At 42.0% G+C, this 21,703-nt stretch overlaps 1 protein-coding gene across 4 annotated transcripts in view; it reads left to right on the top strand.

The window, feature by feature from the left end:
* BICRAL (BICRA like chromatin remodeling complex associated protein) overlaps positions 1–21,703 on the top strand; it is an 82,095-nt gene that overhangs the window by 41,505 nt on the left and 18,887 nt on the right. For all 4 annotated transcript variants that reach the window (XM_021676089.2, XM_021676090.2, XM_012448667.3 and 1 more), the window contains 4 exons: positions 223–270; positions 991–1,039; positions 1,130–1,198; positions 5,116–6,795. In XM_021676089.2, the coding sequence (XP_021531764.1) occupies positions 230–270; positions 991–1,039; positions 1,130–1,198; positions 5,116–6,795 (1,839 nt within the window). In that variant the 5' untranslated portion in view covers positions 223–229. The remainder of the gene's footprint in view (positions 1–222; positions 271–990; positions 1,040–1,129; positions 1,199–5,115; positions 6,796–21,703) is intronic.

Raw genomic sequence — 21,703 nt, 5'->3', positions numbered from 1 at the left:
TTAAGAGTTTGTTTTCAATAAAAAGTTTAAATTAAATACTTTATCTCTCAAATGACTACAAAAATGTTAAAAATTACATTATTAATAATAAGCAGTTAGAGGAAAACTCCATGAATTATAGTTGTTTATCCAGAAAAGTGTAAGGCATACTTTTATGTTGCATTCATACTACTGCCTTTAATCTGCTTCACTGAAATGTGCTTTCCTCTCCCTCTTCTTTAGAGTTGTCATGGATGATGATGATGACTCGTGTCTCCTTGATCTTATTGGGTAAGATGCTTATTCCAAAACCTGAGTAAATCAAATGTGTGAGGTTTGCGGACCATTAAAACAACCTAATAGCATTTTAAAACCTGGTAGATATTTTAAATAAAAATTAAATAATAATCATAGGTTTAGTAGGGAAACAAAGAGACATGATTAACATAGGGGTCTTTTTTTTTTTTTTTTGAGACAGGGTCTTACTCTGTCACCCAGGCTGGAGTGTAGCGGCACAGTCTCAGCTCACTGTAGCCTCCATCTCCCAGGCCCACACAATCCTCCCACCTCAGCCTCCCAAGTAGCTGGGACTACAGGCTTGCACTACTATGCCTGGCTAACTTTTTGTATTTTTTTTTTTTTTATGTAGATACAGAGTTTTGCCATGTTGTCCAGGCTGGTCTCCAACTCCTGGACTCAAGTGATCCTCCTGTCTCAGCTTCTCAAAGTGCTGGGATTACAGGCATGAGCCACTGTGCCCAGCAAGTAATTCTTTATTAAATTTATTCTCTTATAAATCCCAGGAGGCAGAAATGAATAATAATAGGCAATGGCACAATATCAAAACAAAAACAAGATAAAAATTTTTTAAAACTACTAATTGTTTTAAAACAGGGAGAGGATTTTACTCAGGTAATATATCATTTTCTTTTTACTCTAGTAAAAATTAATTCTAAATATAGATAGTATATTTGTTTGTTGTTTCATCTCTTTTTTTTCTCTCTTTTCTAGAGACCCACAAGCATTGAATTATTTTCTACATGGACCTAGTAATAAATCTGTAAGTAATGTGTAGAACACCACAGACATATATTTTGTTTTTTCTTTACAGTTAAAGTAGTAACCGCCTATTGAATTTGTATATTTGCAGAGCAATGATGACTTGACTAATGCAGGATATTCTGCAGCCAATTCAAATTCAATTTTTGCCAACTCTAGTGTGAGTATTGGAAACTAAAAGCAATGATTAAATGGTTTCTGTCTCATTGATGCCTTGTAAATTGAGCCTTTAACTGCCTTTATATCATAAGAATCCTTACCTTATCTGTTGTGTTGTGTTTTGTTTTATTTTATTTAGAGACGGGGTCTCACTCTGTCACCTAAGCTGGAGTACAGTGGTGCAATCACAGCTCACTACAGCCTCGACCTCCCAGGCTTAAATGATCCTCCCGCCTCCCGAATAGCTGGGACTATAGGCGTGTGCCACCACACAGGCTAATTTTTGTATTTTTAATAGAGATAGCATTTCACCATGTTAGCCAGCCTGGTCTAGAACTCTTAGGCTTAAGCAGTCCGCCTACCTTTGCCTCCCAAAATGTTGGAATTACAGGTGTGAGCCACTGCGCCCAGCCTGTTGTAATTTATATAGGAAGAAAATCTATTGAATTATGTAGACATTTTCTACTTTCAACTTAGCCAATTAAGACAAGCTATAATGGCCAGGCACAATTGCTCACACCTGTAATCTCAGCACTTTGGGAGGCCCAGGTGGGAGAATCGTTTGAACTCAGCAGTTCAAGACCAGCCTGGGCAACATAACAAGACCCTATCTCTATTTTTAAAAAATAAAATAATAAATAATAAAAAGACAGGCTATATGAGGTTGTCTTCTGAATAATAAAAAGACAAGCTCTCTATCCACTTGCCATTTTTCTAAGCTTTCAACTTTTTTTCTCTTTTTTATGAGACGGACTCTTGCTCTGTTGCCTAGGCTGGAGTGCAATGGCACAATCTTGGTTCACTGCAGCCTCCACCTTCGCCTCCTGGGTTCAAGTAATTATCCTGCCTCAGCCTCCCTCGTAGCTGGGATTATAGGTGCCCACCACCACACCTGGCCAACTTCTGTATTTTTAGTAGAGATGGGGTTTCATCATGCTGGCCAGGCTGGTCTCAAACTCCTGACCTCGTGATTTGCCCACCTCGACCTCCCAAAATGTGAGGATTACAGGCGTGAGCCACTGTGCCTGGCCCACAATAAGCTTTAAAGAAATTATTCTTAATTCATAGTTACTTAGAAATCGTTTTCATCTTAAATGAGAGAAAAAAGATAATAAATAACACTTGAGCATTTAGTATGTGCTTGGTAATTTTGTGTGTGTGTGTGTGTGTGTGTTCTTGGTATTAAGAGCTTTACATACATTAACATCAGCCAGACATGGCAGCCCAGCATTTTAGGAGGCCAAGGCAGGAGGATTACTTGAGCTCAGGAGTTTGAGACCAACCAACGTAGTGAGACCCTGCCTCTACAAAAAAAATTAAAATTAAAAAAAAAAAGTAGATGAGCATGGTGGTGCATGCCTGTAGTCCCAACTACTCAAAAGACTGAGACAGGAGGATTCCCTGAGTCCAGGATTGGAAGCTGCAGTGAGCCAAGATCGTGCCACTGCACTCCAGCCTAGGTGACAGAGTGAGACCCTATGTCAAAAAAAGAAACCCAAAACACGTATTAACCTCATTTAATCTTCTCAATGATTCCATGAAGTGGTTCTGTTAACATCCTTTTTTTTTTTTTTTGATGGAGTCTTGCACTGTCACCCAGGCTGTAGTGCAGTGGCATGATCTCAGCTCACTGCAACCTCCACCTCCTGGGTTCAAGCAATTCCCTGCCTCAGCCTCCCAAGTAGCTGGGACTACAGGCATACACCACCACGCCCAGCTAATTTTTTTTAGTAGAGACAGGGTTTCACCATGTTGGCCTGGATGGTCTTGATCTCCTGACCTCCCAAAGTGCTGGGATTACAGGAATGAGCCACCACATCCTGCCAACATCCATATTTTAGAGATAAAGAAACTAAAGCACAGAGAGGTTAAGTTACTTGGCCAAATAGTACACAGCCATGAGTTGCAGAGCTAGGATTCTAACCCAGGCCACCAAGCTCTGGAACTCAAGTTTTTTGTTTTTTTGTTTTGAGACAAAGTCTCGCTCTGTTGCCCAGGCTGAAGGGCAGTGGTGCAATCTTGGCTCACTGCAACCTCCACCTCCTCAGTTCAAGTGATTCTCCTGCCTCCATATCCCTAGTAGCTGGGATTACAGGCACGTGCCACCACGCCTGGCTAATTTTTGTATTTTTAGTTGGCCAGGCTGGTCTTGAGTTCCTGACCTCAAGTGATCCACCTACCTCAGCCTCCTAAAGTGCTGGGATTACAGGTGTGAGCCACCATGCATAGCCCCCATGTTCTTAACCTCTAGGAGCATCTAGACAAGAAACCTGACCTGGGGGGTTGGGGTGTCCTGCCTGGAGACTGTATCGAGATTACTGTGTTTGAGCCTTAGGTTCCCTTACTCTTTTCAGTTGCTTTGTTCTGCTGTGGATGGTAGTCAGGAGTTGTACTGCCCAAAGTTGAATCCTTGCCCTACCACTTATTAGCCCTGTAACCTTAGATGTATCACTAAATCTCTGTGAGGTTCAATTTCCTCATTTATGAAACCAGAATAATAATGGAATTACCTCAGAGGGTGGTTAAAGTGAATTGACTAGACCATTGAAATCACTTGGTATGGTACTCAGTAAATATTAACTTCTTATCATCAGTACCTATATTTTCTTCACCTATAAAATGGAATGGTGTTCAGAAAGTCCTTGGGATGGACAGTTCTTTTTAATAGTCATGTGTGTGTAAGGTACATAAGATCATATCATGCAAGACATCTCTGTCACAACACTGATCTCCTGTAAGGCTTGTGAATCAGTAGCATTTCTGACATTCATTTTGAATAAATAATCACTACATATGATGCCATTGAGCCCATAAAGTAGATATTTAGCCTATCCCTCAACATGAATGATTTTTTTTTTTTTTTTTTTTTTTTTTTTTTTTTGAGACGGAGTTTCACTCTCGTTACCCAGGCTGGAGTGCAATGGCACGATCTCGGCTCACCGCAACCTCCGCCTCCTGGGTTCAGACGATTCTCCTGCCTCAGCTTCCTGAGTAGCTGGGATTACAGGCACGCGCCACCATGCCCAGCTAATTTTTTTGTATTAGTAGAGACGGGGTTTCACAATGTTGACCAGGATGGTCTCGATCTCTTGACCTCGTGATCCACCCGCCTCGGCCTCCCAAAGTGCTGGGATTACAGGCTTGAGCCACCGCGCCCGGCCAACATGAATGATTTTTATTTACCAACTCTCCTACTCCTATGTGAGTATGAATTCTAACTTTTCACATTGCTTCATTCAATATGTATTTATTGGCAACTTTTTTCGCATCATGTCAGGTATAGTAGAAATACCAAGAATGCTCTGAGGCTGGGAATGGTGCCTAACGCCTGTAACCCCAGCGCTTTGGGAGGCTGAAGCAGGAGGATTACTTGAGCACAGGAGTTCAAGACCAGCCTGGGCAAGATGGTGAAACCCTGTCTCTAAAAAACAAAAATGAAAAAATTTAGCTGGGTGTGGTGGCACACACCAGTAGTCCCAGCCACTCAGGAGGCTGAAGTGGGAGGATCTCATGAGCCCAGGAGTTCACAGCAGCAATGAGTTATTACTGGAATCCTACACTCCACCCTGGGCAAAAGAGCAAGACCCCCCGAACAAAAAATAAACAAATAAGTAAATAAATAAATAAAGTCTGTGGCAGTATCTCAAAAAAATGAAGCTAAGCTCCAAGTAGTCCTAAGTGTGTTCATATTATCTGTCTGTTCTCTATAAAATAATTGACCAGCATGATGGATGCCAATATTTATAACATTAACATTATTACTATGGAAATAAAATATCACAGTAAGGTGAGCAGTTTAGAGAGTTGTGCCTGAAAAGCAGACTGTTATGCTTTATTCATATTCAAAAGTAATATTAACTTGTATGCATCCTTTTCAAAGGTTACAGATGCCATGTAACATCCTGTTGATTTTTTTAGAATGCTGATCCTAAGTCAGCCCTCAAAGGTGTAAGCAACCAGCTTGGAGAAGGACCCAGTGATGGACTGCCACTTTCAAGTAGCCTTCAGTTTCTTGAAGATGAACTTGAGTCTTCTCCTCTTCCTGATCTCACTGAGGACCAACCTTTCGACATTCTTCAGAAATCCTTGCAAGAGGCCAATATCACTGAACAGACATTGGCAGAAGAGGCATATTTGGATGCCAGTATAGGTTCAAGCCAACAGTTTGCACAAGCTCAGCTTCATCCTTCTTCATCAGCATCTTTTACTCAGGCTTCTAATGTTTCTAATTACTCAGGTCAGACGCTGCAGCCTATAGGGGTGACGCATGTGCCTGTTGGAGCATCGTTTGCAAGCAATACAGTGGGTGTACAACATGGCTTTATGCAACATTTGGGAATCAGTGTTCCCAGCCAGCATTTGTCTAATAGCAGTCAGATTAGTGGTTCTGGTCAAATACAATTAATTGGGTCATTTGGTAATCATCCTTCCATGATGACTATTAATAACCTAGATGGATCTCAAATCATATTAAAGGGCAGCGGGCAGCAAGCCCCATCAAATGTGAGTGGAGGGCTCCTGGTTCATAGACAGACACCTAATGGCAACTCCTTGTTTGGGAACTCCAGTTCCAGTCCAGTAGCACAGCCTGTTACGGTTCCATTTAACAGCACAAATTTTCAAACATCTTTACCTGTGCATAACATCATCATACAAAGGGGTCTTGTACCAAATTCAAATAAAGTCCCAATTAATATACAGCCAAAGCCTATCCAGATGGGTCAGCAAAATACATACAATGTGAACAATTTGGGAATTCAGCAGCACCATGTCCAACAAGGGATCTCTTTTGCTTCTGCAAGCTCACCCCAGGGCTCAGTAGTTGGTCCACACATGTCTGTGAACATTGTAAACCAACAGAACACAAGAAAGCCAGTCACCTCACAGGCCGTGAGCAGCGCTGGGGGCAGTATTGTTATTCATTCCCCCATGGGCCAACCTCACGCACCCCAAAGTCAGTTCCTCATACCTACATGCCTTTCCGTCAGTTCCAACTCGGTACACCACGTCCAGACTATAAATGGGCAACTTCTTCAGACTCAACCGTCTCAGCTCATTTCTGGCCAAGTGGCCTCAGAGCATGTCATGTTGAACAGAAACTCTTCCAACATGCTCAGGACCAACCAACCATATTCTGGACAGATGCTTAACAACCAGAATACTGCCGTCCAATTAGTGTCTGGGCAGACCTTTGCCGCCTCTGGAAGTCCAGTGATAGCCAATCATGTCTCTCCTCAGCTTGTGGGTGGACAGATGCCCTTGCAGCAGGTGTCCCCAACCATATTACACCTGTCATCTGGGCAGAGCAGCGTTTCCCAAGGAAGACCTGGCTTCACCACCATGCCCTCAGTGACAAGTATGTCAGGACCTAGTCGGTTCTCTTCTGTCAGCTCAGCCAGCACTGCCCATCCTAGTCTTGGGTCTGCAGTTCAGTCTGGTTCATCAGGATCAAACTTTACAGGAGATCAGCTGACCCAGCCAAACAGGACTCCAGTACCAGTCAGTGTGTCTCATCGTCTTCCAGTTTCTTCTTCCAAGTCTACCAGCACCTTCAGTAACACACCTGGAGCAGGAACCCAGCAACAATTCTTCTGCCAGGTAATGCCCTTTCCCAAATCAATGTTTGGCTGATTACAGAATGGAAAAATGGGATGTATATTTAATAGACTATAATTTTCATCCTAAACTCCCAATTTCTTAACCAAAAAATTTTAGGCCGGGCACAGTGGCTCATGCCTATAATCCCAACACTCTAGGAGGCCGAAGCTGGAGGATCACTTGAACCCAGGAGTTTGAGGCCAGCCTGAGCAACATAGTGAGACCCTGTCTCTATCAAAAATTTAAAAATTAGCTGGGTGTGGTGGTCCACACGTGTAGTCCCAGCTACTCTGGAGGCTGAGGCAGGAGAATAGCTTGAGCCTGGGAGGTTGAGGCTGCCATAAGCCATGATTATACTACTGCACTCCAGCCTGGGTGATAGAATGAGACCCTGTCTCAAAAAAACATCTTTTCACACTTATGACTGGTTATCTTTTTTCTTGTTTTTCTTCTTTTTTGCCAAGGGAACAGGGGTACGGGGTCTCACTCTATTGCCTAAGCTGGAGGGCAGTGGCGCAATCATGACTCACTGCAGCCTTAACCTCCTGGGCTCAGATGATCTTCCCACCTCAGCCTCCCAGATAGCTGGGACTAAAGGCATGTACCAGCACTCCTAGCTAGTTTTTTGTATTTTTCGTAGATTTAGGGTTTCACCATGTTGCCCAGGCTGGTCTTGAACTCCTGGACTCAAGAAATCCCCCAGACTTGGCTTCCCAAAGGGCTAGGATTACAGGTCACTGCATCCAACCTTTTTTCTTCTTAATTAAATTTTTTTATTCAGTGTAGCATTGTAGAGTGGGGACTCTGGAGTTAGACTCCTGAGTTTGAATCTAAGCTTTATGACATGGGAAAAGTTAACTTACCACTCTAGACTTAATTTTTATTAGTGAAATGGAGATAATGATACTACCATCCCATGGAGTTTTCAGGAGGGTGAAATGAGATAATCTATACAAAGCACTCAGACATAGTCCCTGACAAGTAGCAAATACTCAATAGGAACCTGTATTTATACTTAATTAAATACATTATGGGCATTTAAAATGAAAGCTTATTTTAGATTGTTTATTTATATTGTATAGCAGGCTACTAGGACATATGACTGTGGACTTGGTGAATATGTGGTAACTGCTTCTTGGTGGCCAACAGGAAGGGCTTAGGGACTCAGCGTGACTCATTAGTGGGTAACTGGCCTGCAGCACAGGGAAGCACATGGAGGGAGAGATCGAGGCACTCTCATTCAACCAAATACCTAGGCCTGCTCTTATTATGCTTTTATGCAGGTTAATTACTGTGGGCAACTAGTACACCACATATGTTTCTGAAAAGAATCTCAAGTGGTCATGAGCTTTAGTCCTTCACTGTCATCTGCTGATCCTTCAACGACTCCATCTTTTCGTTCCCACTCATTCTGAGCGTGCTCTATAGTTCCAGCTCCTCCTCTTCTCATCTGGGTGGACCTACGCCATACCCTGCTTTCCATCCCTCCTCAGCCTTGCATTTCCACTGCCCTTCTCCTCCTCCACATTCAGAAAGATTCAGAAACTTCTGTTTGTATATATCAACATATTTCAAAATCTTTTTTTTTTTTGAGACAGTCTCACTCTCTTGCCTAGGCTAGCATGCAGTGGCAAAATCTCAGCTCACTACAGCCTCCACCTCCCAGTCTCAAGCGATCCTCCCGCCTCAGCTTCCTAAGTAGCTGGGAACACAGGTGCGAGCCACCATCCTCAACTAATTTTTGTATTTTTTTGATAGGCAGGATTTCACCATGTCGCCCAAGCTGGTCTTGAACTCCTGGGCTCCAGCAATCTGCCCTCCTCGACCTCCCAAAGTGTTGGGATTACAGGTGTTCGCCACTGTGCCCAGCCAATATCAATCTTTTAAATATATGTATCGACCAGGAGCTGTGATTCATGCCTGTAATCCTAGCACTTTGGGAGGCCAAGGTGGGCAGATCACCTGAGGTCTGGTGAAATCCTGTCTGTACTGAAAATACAAAAATTAGCTGGATGTGGTAGTGCACACCTGTAGTCCCAGCTACTTAGGAGGCTGAGGCAGGAGAATCACTTGGACCTAGGAGGCAGAGGTTGCAGTGAGCCAAAATCATGCCACTATACTCCAGCCTGGGCAACAGACTGAATGAGACTCCATCTCAAAAACAAAAAACATATATATTTATATGAATGTATTTATACATATATCAATTTTTTAAAAAGCCATGTACCTTTGACTTAGTAAATTTCACTAAGAATCCTAAGGAAATGAAGATTGCTTATGATTAAGGATGTTCAGTGTATTTGTTTTGGTGTCAAATATATCAAAGGTGTGTGTGTGTGTGTGTGTGTGTGTGTTTGAAATAATATCAGATTTATAGAAAAGTTAAAGTTACAAGGTTAGTACAAAGAATTCTCATATCCCCTCACTAAGATTCCCCAAATCTTTTCTCTCCCTCTCTCTCTCTCTCTGTCTGTTTCTCTCTCTCGCATACACACACATACACACATACATACTTCACAGAGTAAATTACAAACCTGATGCTGATGCCTCTTGACTCCTAATTACCTCAGTGTGTATTTCCTAAAAGCGGCATTCTCCTACATAACCACAGTACAGTTACCAAAATCAAGAAATCAGCATTGTTACAATATTATAGCCAATCTGCCAATCTTACTAAGATTTAGTGAGTTCTCCCAGTAATGTCCCTGAGAGCAAAAGAGAAAACAAATTCTTTGGTCTTGGTTTTGGTGTTTTGGTTTTTTTTCTTTGGAGATGGGATCTCGCTATGTTACCCAGGCTAGACTCTTGAGCTCAAGCAATCCTTCTGCCTCAGCCTCCTGAGTAGCTGGAACTACGGGCTCGTGCCCTGCATGCAGCTTCGTTTTGTTTTTGTTTGTTATTTGTTTTTGAGACAAGAGTCTCACTGTGTCAGCCAGGCTAAAGTGCAGTGGCCTGATCTTGGCTCACTGCAACCTCCACCTCCAGCAATTCTTCTGCCTCAGCCTCCCTAGTAGCTGGGATTACAGGTGCCTGCCACCATACCCAGCTAATTTTTATATTTTTAGTGCAAACAGAGTTTGTCCATGTTGGCCAGGCTGGTCTCAAACTTCTGACCTCAGGTGATCTGCCCATCTCAGCCTCCCAATTTGTTTTGGTTTTTATGGTTCAGGATCTACCCAGGATCACCATCTCATTCCATTGTCAGATTTCTAAATCTGCAACAGTTCCTCAGTTCTTGGTCTTTCATGATATTAATATTTTTGAAGAATGCAAACCAATTATTTTGTATAATGTCTCTCAATTTGGGTTTCTCTGATATTTCCTCATGATTAGATTCAGTACATCTTTAACAGAATTGCCACAGAAGTGAGGTGTCCACAGTGCTCATGGTGATATGGGTTTGTCCCAATACTGGTGATTTCACCTTGAACACTTGCTTGAGATGGTGTCTTTCAGGTTTCTCCACTGTTTTTCCTTTTGTCATTAATTAGAATCTTCCACAAGATAATTTGAAACTCTGTAGATATCCAGTTTCTTATCAAACTTGCATATGATCGTTTAAGTTTCCATTGGTGATTCCTGATTGAATAAGTTATTACAGAGCTATTACTATGAATGGCCTCCAAATAGATACTTTCTAATATCTTCCTTCATTTGTTCTATACTTACTGTTGGCATTCTACTCTAAGGAAGAGGTATTCCTTTTCTTCCCTTTATTTTTTGTTTGTTAATGTATGAATTCCTAGATTATTATTGTAGTCAGTGGGTTATAAACTGTTATAATAATTTATTTTAATGCTCAAATCTACCCACATTTGGCAAGTGGGTGCCCCTCCAAATTGGCTGCTCATCCTTCTGACATGTTTCCCTCATGCTTTGAGCACTTCCTTCAATTTCTGGCAAAACAAATATTCTCTATTTATCTTTTAATTTTCCTGCTCCTGCCCTAGCATCAACTATTTTTTTAAGAAGACTTACTCCTTCTGGTGGAGAACAATATTTAGAAACCAAGATCTGAGCATTATGTGTGTTCATTGCTACTAAGGTCATCTCAGCTGGGAAATATGTATATTTATACACCCAATACTTATAGCTATTTACATTTCTATGAATCTATATTAAAAGCTATGAGTTCATGTTGATAATTCCAATTTTAATCCATGACTACAGAATTCATCCAAGCCTCTCTCTTTTCCATATTTGTAACGCCTTTTTTTTTTTTTTGAGTCAGAGTCTCACTCTGTCACCTGGAATGGAATGTAATGGAGTGATCTTGGCTCACTGCAACCTCCGCCTCCCAAGTTCAAGTGATTGTCCTGCCTCAGCCTCCCAAGTAGCTGGGATTACAGGCATGCGCCACCACACCTGGTTAATTTTTATATTTTTAGTAGGGTTTTACCATGTTGGCAAGGCCAGTCTCAAACTCCTGACCTCTGGTGATCCACCCGCCTCAGCCTCCCAAAGTGCTGGGATTCACTGCACCCAGCCTGTACCTCCCTTTTCTAACAGTGAGAAAGCCAGCCCCACAATACATTTACTTATTTGTTCAATCCTAGAACATACAGAAAATAGTCTTACAATTGCTAATCCATGTTTTTCACCATTGTTAAAACAAACCTACTAATTAAACTTTAGTATTGGTTTACAGTTCTGTCTTTAGCCTAAGAGTTTACAGTCAACATACTGTGTTCAAAAGTTACTTGGGGCTGGTTGCAGTAGCTCATGCCTGTAATCGCAGCACTTCCCAGCAAGCAAGCGGGGCAGATTGCTTGAGCTCAGGAGCTCTAGACCAGCCTGGGTAGCATGATGAATCCCTGTCTCTAAAAAAATACAAATATTAAGTGGTCATGGTAGTGTGCACGTGTAGTCCCAGCTACTTGGGAGGCTGAGGTGGATCATCTGACTCCAGGAAGGTCAAAGCTGCAGTGACGGTGATCGCACCACTGCACTACTGCCTGGGTGACAGAGCAAGACCCTGTCTCAGAAAACAAACAAACATAAACAAACAAAAAGCATGCAATTAATTAGTAAGAATGTAAAACAGTTCCAGAGTAGTTCAGAGTGAAAAGCAAGCCTTTCCTCAACCTCCAGTTTCCTTCCAGAAGCCTCACCGTAGGTTCTTTCTATTCCCCCAGAGCTATCCTCTGCATAGACAGGCACACATAGTGCATATACATACTTATCTGCAGCACACCATAGACGTTTTCACTTCTTTATAGAACTTGAGGATTATTTTATATAATGTATGTATTGATCTGCTTTATTTTTATTATAATTAATTAAACAATCATCCATAGCATGGTCATTTCCTTTGCTGTATAATAAATAATGCTTCAAAGTGGGTTGGGGGAACACCTCTTTCTCTCTGACTCCCAAAAGTTTCAGTTACTCAAAGGTAAAAAGAAGCCTACACTAAGGCCGGGCACGGTGGCTCACGCCTGTAATCCCTGCATTTTGGGAGGCCAAGTTGGGTGGATCACGAGGTCAAGAGATCGTAGACCATCCTGGCCAACATGGTGAAACTCCGTTTCTACTAAAAATACAAAAAAAAATTAGCCAGGTTTGGTAGTGCGTGCCTGTAGTCCCAGCTACTTGGGAGGCTGAGGTAGGAGAATTGCTTGAAACTGGAAAATGGAAGTTGCAGTGAGCCAGGATCGCACCACTGCACTCCAGCCTGGCAATAGAGTGAGACTCTGTCTCAAAAACAAAACGAAACAAAAAAAAACCCTACACTAGCAGCTTTAAAGCAGCTGACCTTTTATGCCAAAAAGCATTGGGAACTAGGTCAGTTGCATTATTTCAAGTGTGCTTCTGCTGTAAGTTTTCAGGAACAAGTGAAACCCAGGTTTATTAAAATTAAGGGACATATCCTTGGATGCAGAATGAGTTGAAAGAGTAGTATTTAGGTCAGCTACCATTTAAATTCCCAGGACACCCAGAAACACAGCAATTCTTTTCTGTATAGTTTCTATGTAATATGTATTTCTTTTTCTTTTTTTTTTTTTTGAGATGGAATCTAGCTCTGTCGCCCAGGCTAGAGTGCAATGGCACAATCTCGGCTCACTGCAACCTACGCCTCCTGGGTTCAAGCAACTCTCCTACCTCAGCCTCCCGAGTAGCTGGGACTACAGCATGCACCACCATGCCCAACTAATTTTTTTATATTTTTAGTAGAGATGGGGTTTCACCATGTTGGCCAGGCTGATCTCGAACTTCTGACCTCAGGTGATCTGCCTGTCTTGGACTCCCAAAGTGCTGGGGTTACAGGCCAGCCTTTCTATGTAATATTTCTTTTTTTTCTTTTTTTAATTTTTGTTCTTTTTTTCTGTGTGATATTTCTATATAAATCACTTTATGGAATGTTAAAATGAACAAAAATATCATTATCAAAGGCCTTTGGTGTTTGTATATTTATGGAAATGTAATTCAGAAGGTTTTGATAGTATAAAGGGTTAATGTTAGAGATTATGTTTTTAGATATAAATATAATATTGTTTTTAATATAGATAATACATTAACTTGGTTTAAAAAAATCAAATGGGGCTGGGCACTGTGGCTCATGCCTGTAATCCCAGCACTTTGGGAGGCCGAGGTGGGTGGATCACTTGAGGTTGGGAGTTCTAGACCAGCCTGGCCAACATGGTGAAACCCCAGCTCTACTAAAAATACAAAAATCAGCTGGGGGTGAGGCAGGTGCCTGTAGTCCCAGCTACTCGGGAGGCCGAGACAGTAGAATTGCTTGAACCCGGGAGGTAGAGGCTGCAGTGAGCCGAGATCGCGCGACTGCACTCCAGCCTAGGTGAGGGAGTGAGATTCCATCTCGAAAAAAAAAAAAATCAAATGGTACAGAAAGATGTATATTACAGTGAAGAGTTTGTCTCCTAGTCTCATTCCGCAGTCACCCACTTGCTGTCATGCAACCAGTGAAACCAGCTTCTTAGGGTGTGAGCCTAAGTTCCTACGTCACTTTTGTACTGGGAAAACTTTAAAACTCATGAACAAGTTGGAAGAGTACAGTGAATACATTCAGGTGGTATCACCAGTCATTTACGTTTTGCAGTATTTGCTTTATTGGTGCTCAGTGTTTGTAGTCTCTCTATGTGTATGCACACACACATCTATACTTTACTCATATACTTTTTTTCTCTTAACCATTTGAAAGTACTCTGTGAACATCACAGCGTTTTACCCCTAAATTCTTCAGCAGATGTCTGCTAGGAACAAGGACCTTTTAATACAATTACATCAAACTTCTTCCAGTTGGCCCACTAACACCAAAAACAACAGTTTTTCATGTTAGAATCCAGACAGCACTGATTTCATTTAGTTGTCACATCTCTTTAGTCTGTAACAACCCTGATCAGTTGTCTTCGAGAGTGTCCCTGTCTGACAGGACTTGTCTGACTGGAATCATGTTTCCTCATGAGTCGACTTCATCAGACTAAACAGTTTGGGCAAGACACATGTTGGTTTGTCCCATTCATGGTGATGCTGAATGTGGGCACTTGGTTAAGTGGCCTCTCCCAGATTTCTCCGCACAGTTCTCAAAGGTGTCTTGTTCCCTTCATAAAGAAGATACGATCTCTAGAATAGTGCTTTGAAGCCACGTGACTATTCTGTTTCTTGGCCTCTCACCCTTTGATGCCCCTCACCTGGATATTATATTGGTAGTCACAAAATGATTTTATAATTGTAGTATCCTATCTATATTTATTGCCCTGGATTTTTCCAGAAAAAAGAGGGTTTTTGGTGGGCCCAGTGGCTCACACCTGTAATCTCTGCATTTTGGGAGGCCAAGGCAGGCAGATCATTTGAGGTCAGGAGTTCGAGACCAGCTTGGCCAACATGGTGAAACCCCATCTCTACTAAAAATACAAAAATTAGCCGGGCATAGTGGTGCATGCCTGTAATCCCAGCTACTCGGGATGCTGAGGTAAGAGAATCACTTTAACTTGGGAGGCGGAGGTTGCAGTGAGCTGAGGTTGTGCCACTACACTTCAGCCTGGGTGACAGAGCAAGACTCAAAAAAATAAATAATGGATAAACTGAAGTCCCTCCTCTACTAAAATTACAAAAATTAGCCAGATGTGGTGGCACATGCCTGTAGTCCCAGCTACTCGGGAGGCTGAGGCAGAAGAATCACATGAACCTGGGAGGCAGAGGTTGCAGTGAGCTGAGATTGTGCCACTACACTCCAGCCTGGGCAACAGAGAGAGACTCATATACTTTGAGAGGAAAAAAAGAGCTTTTTCTTCCACTCTTTCCTATTTTTTTTTTAAATAACACTGTGAACTCATAGGTTTCATTATTGTTGTTATGATTTATTATTTTTATTATTATTTTAAAAAATACAGTAGGGGTCTTGCTATGTTACCCAGGCTGGCTCAAACTCCTGGGCTCAAGCGATCTTCCCGCCGCAGCCTTCCAAAGTGCTGGGATTACAGATGTGATCTACCAGGCCCAGCCCAGGATTTTTTGTGTGTTTTTTAGAACTTTTTATTATGAGAAATTTTAAACATGAACAAAAGTAGACAAAGCACTGTCACGAGCCCCCATACTCACTCAGCTTGAGTACTTAGCACTCGTGGCTACTCTTGTTTCATCCACACCCTCAACCCCTCTGCCCCTGCCTGGTATTATTTTGAAGCTCACCCATCATATCAGTTCATCTGTCATATTTTAGCACATATATCTAAGAGATCATGTATTCTTTCTGTATTTAATGTATTCTTTCCATAGTTAATATATTGTAATTTATTGCTTTCCTCATTCTTTTTGATGCTTAAATTGTCCCAAATTTGATCAATGGAAGCCTGTTTGCGCTGGATCCTATACTTTTGACATGTCTTTACTTCCTCTGAACACTTCCTTGCTTTGTGGCACAAGACACTGTAGACTGCCTTAGGTTACCTTGCCTCAAACCTGGAATCAGCCATTCTCGAAGGAATCTGTGAACTAAGTCTCTTAGTGCAGAGAGTAATTTATAGGATTTATACTTTCTTATAAATGGGTTAAAATTCAAAAGTCAGTTATTAAAGAGACAATTTAAAGTAATCTATCAAACAAAGGTAAACAAATTAGTTTAGGTTCAAATCTCTCCATTATTTATTTATTAGAGATGAGGTCTTGCTATGTTGCCCAAGCTGAACTCCTGGGCTCAAGTGATCCTCCTATCTCAGCCTTTCAAAATAGGTGGGATTACACGCACAAGCCACAACACTCAGACAAATCTCTTTATTTTTGTTCTGTTTTTGTTTTTTGAGATGGAGTTTTGCCTTGCTGCCCAGGCTGGAGTGCAGTGGTGCAATCTCGGCTTACAACCTCCACCTCCTGGTTCAAGCAATTCTCCTGCCTCAGCCCCCGCTAGTAGCTGGGATTACAAGTGCCTGCCACCACACCTGGCTAATTTTTGTATTTTTAGTAGAGACCACACCTGTCCCCAAATCTCTTTGGATCATTAAAGGATTTCATAGATTCAAAATGTATTGAGAGCAAGCTGGGCACAGTGGCTCATACCTGTAATCCCAACACTTTGAGAGGCTGAGGCAGGTGGATCACTTGAGGTCAGGAGTTTAAGACCAGCCTGGCCAACGTGGTGAAACTCCGTCTCTACTAAAATACAAAAATTAGCCAGGTGTGGTGGGGCACACCTGTAATCCCAGCTACTCGGGAGGCTGAGGCACAAAAATCGCTTGAACCCAGGAGGCGAAAGTCGCGGTGGGCCAAGATCATGCCACTGAGCTCCAGCCTAAGCATCAGAGCGAGACTCCATCTAAAAAAAAAAAAATTATTGAGAACAGCTGAGCTCATGTCACCTGTAGTAACTACCATGCTTTGGATGTGAGAGTGCCTGAATCATCACTCTGAATTTTTTTTTTTTTTTTTGAGATGGAGTCTCACTCTGTGATCCACCCACCTCAGCCTCCCAAAGTGCTGGGATTACAGGCATGAGCCACCACGCCTGGCAGATCACTCTGAATTTTTACTGAAGTTTCCAGTTCCACTCTGCCCCTCCCTACTTCCCTCTCCCCACTGTAGTTCAGCCTGCCCATGTTATATGGAACCATTGTATTTTCAGACGTCTGGACTTAAAAGTCTAGATGTTCTTGTTTTCTTCCTCTCCTTCTATGCCTTTAATGAATTATCAAATCCAGTAAATAATTTGAAAATATCTCTATCCATTCTCTCCAATAACAATAAAAAATACTAATCATATTGTTTTTTTTTTTTTTTGAGTCGGAGTTTCCGCTCATTACCCAGGCTGGAGTGCAATGGCGTGATCTCGGCTCACCGCAACCTCCGCCTCCTGGGTTCAGGCAATTCTCCTGCGTCAGCCTCCCGAGTAGCTGGGATAACAGGCACGCGCCACCATGCCCAGCTAATTTTTGTATTTTTAGTAGATACAGGGTTTCACCATGTGACCAGGATGGTCTTGATCTCTTGACCTCGTGATCCACCTGCCTCGGCCTCCCAAAGTGCTGGGATTATAGGCGTGAGCCACCGCGCCCGGCCTCTAATCATATTGTTAACAACAAGGATGGTGCTGGGGCTCCACACACTATTTCTAATTACCTTGGACTACACGTAGCACTATTGTTCCCACATCACAGCAGAGAAGATGGGGTTCAACTCGGACAAATTACTCATAAAGGCGAACTTTACCTACTAGTTATCCATACCACACTGCTTCCCATTTTTCTCCTTTTCTACTTTTCCTAAGGTGGACTTTAAGAGAGACTGGAATATAATGGAAAAACAAGAGGTGTCTCAGCAGTCCCAGCTCAGTCATAGGTCCCACTCTGCCAGTGAGCAGTTTCTGAGCTAAGCTTGTATCTTAAACTCTCTGAGCCCTCGGTTTGTCTTTTCTAAAATGAGGAACTCTAGCTGTGCAATAGAATTACCTGGGGAGCTTTTTAAAACTATGGATGCCTGAGCCTTACCACATAAATTCTGACTTAAACAGTCTGGAGAAATGGCTTTAGGCATCAGCATTTTTCAAAAGCTCCCCAAGTGATTTTAAAGTGCAGACAGGATAGAGAAGCACTGTGCTACCTGATTTCCAAAGCCCACTGCAACCCTAACGCCTCCTAATTAGACAGGTGCAACAATTGTCTAGGTGATTAATCTGCCTTCGGCCTCTTCCTAAAGAAAGCAGATTTCCACACATTAATCCTCCTAAAACATTTGAACCAAATCATCAGGGAGCTTATCATTCCTACAGGAGAAAGCACACATCTCCGACCTAGCAGTCAAGATTCTCTAGTCAGAAACCTCCACTTCCACCAGGCTGGTCCCCTGTCGTTCCCGGGAATAGGCCAGACTCATTGTATGTTCAGCCCTTTACTGATGGGTATGCATTGAACATCCTTTCCTTTCCTCTTTAAATTCTTCCTCTCCTTCAGGGCTTCACCCAAAGCCCCCCCTCCACCAGAAAAAATGAAGCTTTTAGTCCCTTCTCTGATCTCGTTCTGCCTATTCCACTTTTTATTTGTGCAGCCTGCTTAGTTACATAACCACTTACTTTGTTAAATGTTTTCTTCATAGATTCACTTATCCAACAGTATTACCTACCTCATGCCAGTCCCAGACATATAACAATATATCCCAGACAGACATATAAGCCAGCAGTCACAACACAGTATTTTAAGTGTGCTGCTAGGAGTAGTCCAGAGTGCAGGCTCTGAAAAGGAGCCTCTAACCCGGTTGGAATGGTCAGGGAAGATTTCCGTAAGATGGTGTTCTTTGAGAGTTATTCAGGCAGAGGGGATCTGGGTAAGACTGTTCCATGAAATAGAAACAGCAAGTGCAGAGCCTGGAGAAAAAAGACGCCATGGTGCTGTGGGAAAAGGAAAACACATTCGGGTGAGGCAAGGAGGGTGTTAGGTGGGAAAGGTGAGCTGGGACCAAACCATGCGGGCCTTGGGTGCCATGTTAATAGCCAGTATTGTCATCTAAGCATGAAGTAGACCTACACTAGCCCAGTGGCAGCAAAGATGGTGAGACATGAATGGATTTGAGACAACTAGATTAGATAGAACCTGTACTGACTGGCCATAGTGGAAGAATAAGGGTGACTTACAGGTTTCTGACAGTGACACACAGGTTCACTGAGTTAGAGAAATGGGGAGAGATTTTGATTTGAAGGGAAGTTACCGAGTTTAGTTTAGGGTATGTTTGTCAAGTGTGAGGTACCTGTAGGAGAACCAAATTATCTGATACATGACTATATATATGCTGAAGCTTGACACTGAAATATGAGCTGAAATGGGATTGCTCAGCATATAAATTTCGATTGAAGCAGTGGGAGTGGAGGAAATGGACTGAGGAGAGCATATAGAGAAGAAAACAGCCAGAAGAGAGCCCCACAGCACCTCGACATTTAGGCTAAGAAAGGAGGATGTTGCAGGCAGAAAAGAAGATCCACAGAGTGATGCACTACTGAGAACGAAGGTCAGGAGTGGGCGTTCTGGTAGATTTAACAGCGGGGAGGCTGCTGGTTGGTATGACTTGTTCTGTGGAGCAGTAGGTGCAGAAACCAGATTGCAACATCCTGAGAAGAGAGCAGGAGGTATGCTCACCAGCATAGGCGGCTGTCAGGCAAATAAAGGCAGCTGAAGAGCAATAGCTATGAGGATGTGTGGGATTAAGGGAATTATTTTTGTAAAATAGGAAAGATGAGCTTTTTTCACAGCTGATGAGAAGGAGAAAGACATTCATTCTAGAGCATTGGTAGGATTCTTTGTAGCCAGAGGAGGGACACCTCTTCTCTTGTAACAAGAAAAGGTAGGAAAAGGTAAGATTGTAGCTTTGGTGGTAGAAAGTTCTCATCTGGCTTATAGGTTTGCTTATAATGAAATAGCATTCAAAAGAGCTGACTAAGGGAAAGAAAAGATTGCTGGACAGGTGTAGGGTTGGATTCCAGTTGAGGCTGGGCACCATAATTATTACACATTGATCAGTCATATTTCTGTGAGCCTGTGTGTTTCCTGGATGGTAAACTTTCAGAGGATAAAGACTGTTTGGTATCCTTCGGCTTTTGGTTTTGATATTGTTTTGTTTGTTTTGTTTCATTTTGTTTTGTTTTTTGTAATCCCAGAATGCTGGGATTACAGGCGTGAGCCACTGTGCCCGGCCTGCAAGTCCACTTTCAAATATCACTATACTATTTTATAGGTAGTACAGACATCTTATAATAACAGAATATTATTATTCCCTCCTGTCCTTTGTTCAACTTACACATAAGCATATATAATCAAATACATTGTTGCTATTATTATTTTGAACCAGTGGTTATCTCTTAGATCGATTAAGAATAAGAAAGAGGCTGGATGTAGTGGTTAATGCCTATAATCCCAGCACTTTGGGAAGCTGAGGCAGAAGGAGTGCTTGAGGCCAAAAGTTCAAGACTAGCCTGGGCAACATAATGAGACCCTGTCGCTACAAAAAAATTTAAAAATAAAAATTAGCTGGGCATGGTGGTGAACACCTGTAGCCTTAGCTACTTGAGAGGCTAAAGTAGGAGCCCAGAAGGTCAAGCCTGTGGTGAGCTATGATATCACCACTGCACTCAAACCTGGGCAACAGAGTGAGACCTTGTTAAATAAATAAATAAGAAAAGTAAGTTTTTATTCTGCCTTCACTTACTCATTCTTTGATGCACTTCCTTTCTTTATGTAGATCAGAGTTTCTGACTTACACCATTTTCCCTCTCTGCAAAGAACTTCTTTTAACATTTCTTGTGAGGCAGGTCTGTTGACAACAAATTCCCTCAATTTTTGTTTGTCTGAGAAAATTTTTATTTCTCCTTCACTATTGGATAGTTCACAGGTTATAGAATCCTAGGTTGGTGGCTTTTTTTCTCTCAATACTTAAATGTTTCACTTCACTTTCTTCTTGCTTACATAGTTTCTGAGAAGTACAATGTCATTCTTATCTTTGCCCCTCTATTGGTAAGACGTTTTATCCCCTGGCTTCTTTCAAGATTTTTTTTTCTCTTTAATTTTCTGAAGTTTGAATATGATATGCCTGGTTATAGGGGTTTTTGGGGGTTTTTTTGTTTTGTTTTTTGGGTTTTGTTTGTTTGTTTTGGTATTTATCCTGCTTGGTGTTCCCTGAGCTTCCTGGATCTGTGATATGCTTACTGTCTGACATTAATTTAGGAAAATTCTCAGTCCCTGTTGCTTCAAATATTGCTTCCGTTCCCTTCTCTCTTTTCTTCTCCCTCTGATTTTCACATTATTCATATATTATGCATTTTGTAGTTGTCCCATGGTTCTTGAGCTTTCTGTTTTGTTTTTCTCAGTCTTTTATTTTTTCTTTTCAGTTTTAGAAGTTTCTATTGACATAGCCTCAAGATTTAGAGATTCTTTCTTCAGCCATCTGCAGCCTACTAATGAGCCCATAAAGGCATTCTTCATTTCTGTTACAGTGTTTCTGCTACAATCCTTACCCAAAAAAAATGTGGTCTCTAGCAATTCTTTTGTATTTTCTTAGAATTTCTATCTCTCTGCCTACATTCCTGCATGTTGTCTACTTTTTACATTAAAGCCCTTAGCATATTAATCATAGTTTTTAAAAATTCCTGTTCTGGTCATTGCAACATTCCTGTCATATGTGACTCTAGTTCTGATGCTTGTTCAGGCTCTTCAAACTGTGCTTTTTGCCTTTTCTTTTTTTTGTTGTTGTGAGATGGAGTCTCACTTTATCACTCAGGCTGGAGTGCAGTGGCATGATCTCGGCTTACGGCAACCTCTGCCTCCCGGGTTCCAGCGATTCTCCTGCCTTAGCCTCCCAAGTAGCTAGGACTACCCACCACGCCTGGCTAATTTTTGTATTTTTAGTAGAGACCAAGTTTCACCATCTTGGTCAGGCGGTCTTGAACTCCTAACCTCAAGCAGCCCGCCCGCCT

The sequence above is a fragment of the Aotus nancymaae genome, unplaced genomic scaffold (assembly GCF_030222135.1).
Source record: "Aotus nancymaae isolate 86718 unplaced genomic scaffold, 86718_ANA_hifiasm-v0.15.2.pri h1tg000040l, whole genome shotgun sequence".
NCBI lineage: Eukaryota > Metazoa > Chordata > Mammalia > Primates > Aotidae > Aotus > Aotus nancymaae.
Note: the sequence above shows the minus strand (reverse complement) of the source record. Positions and strands in the feature narration are given on the sequence as shown.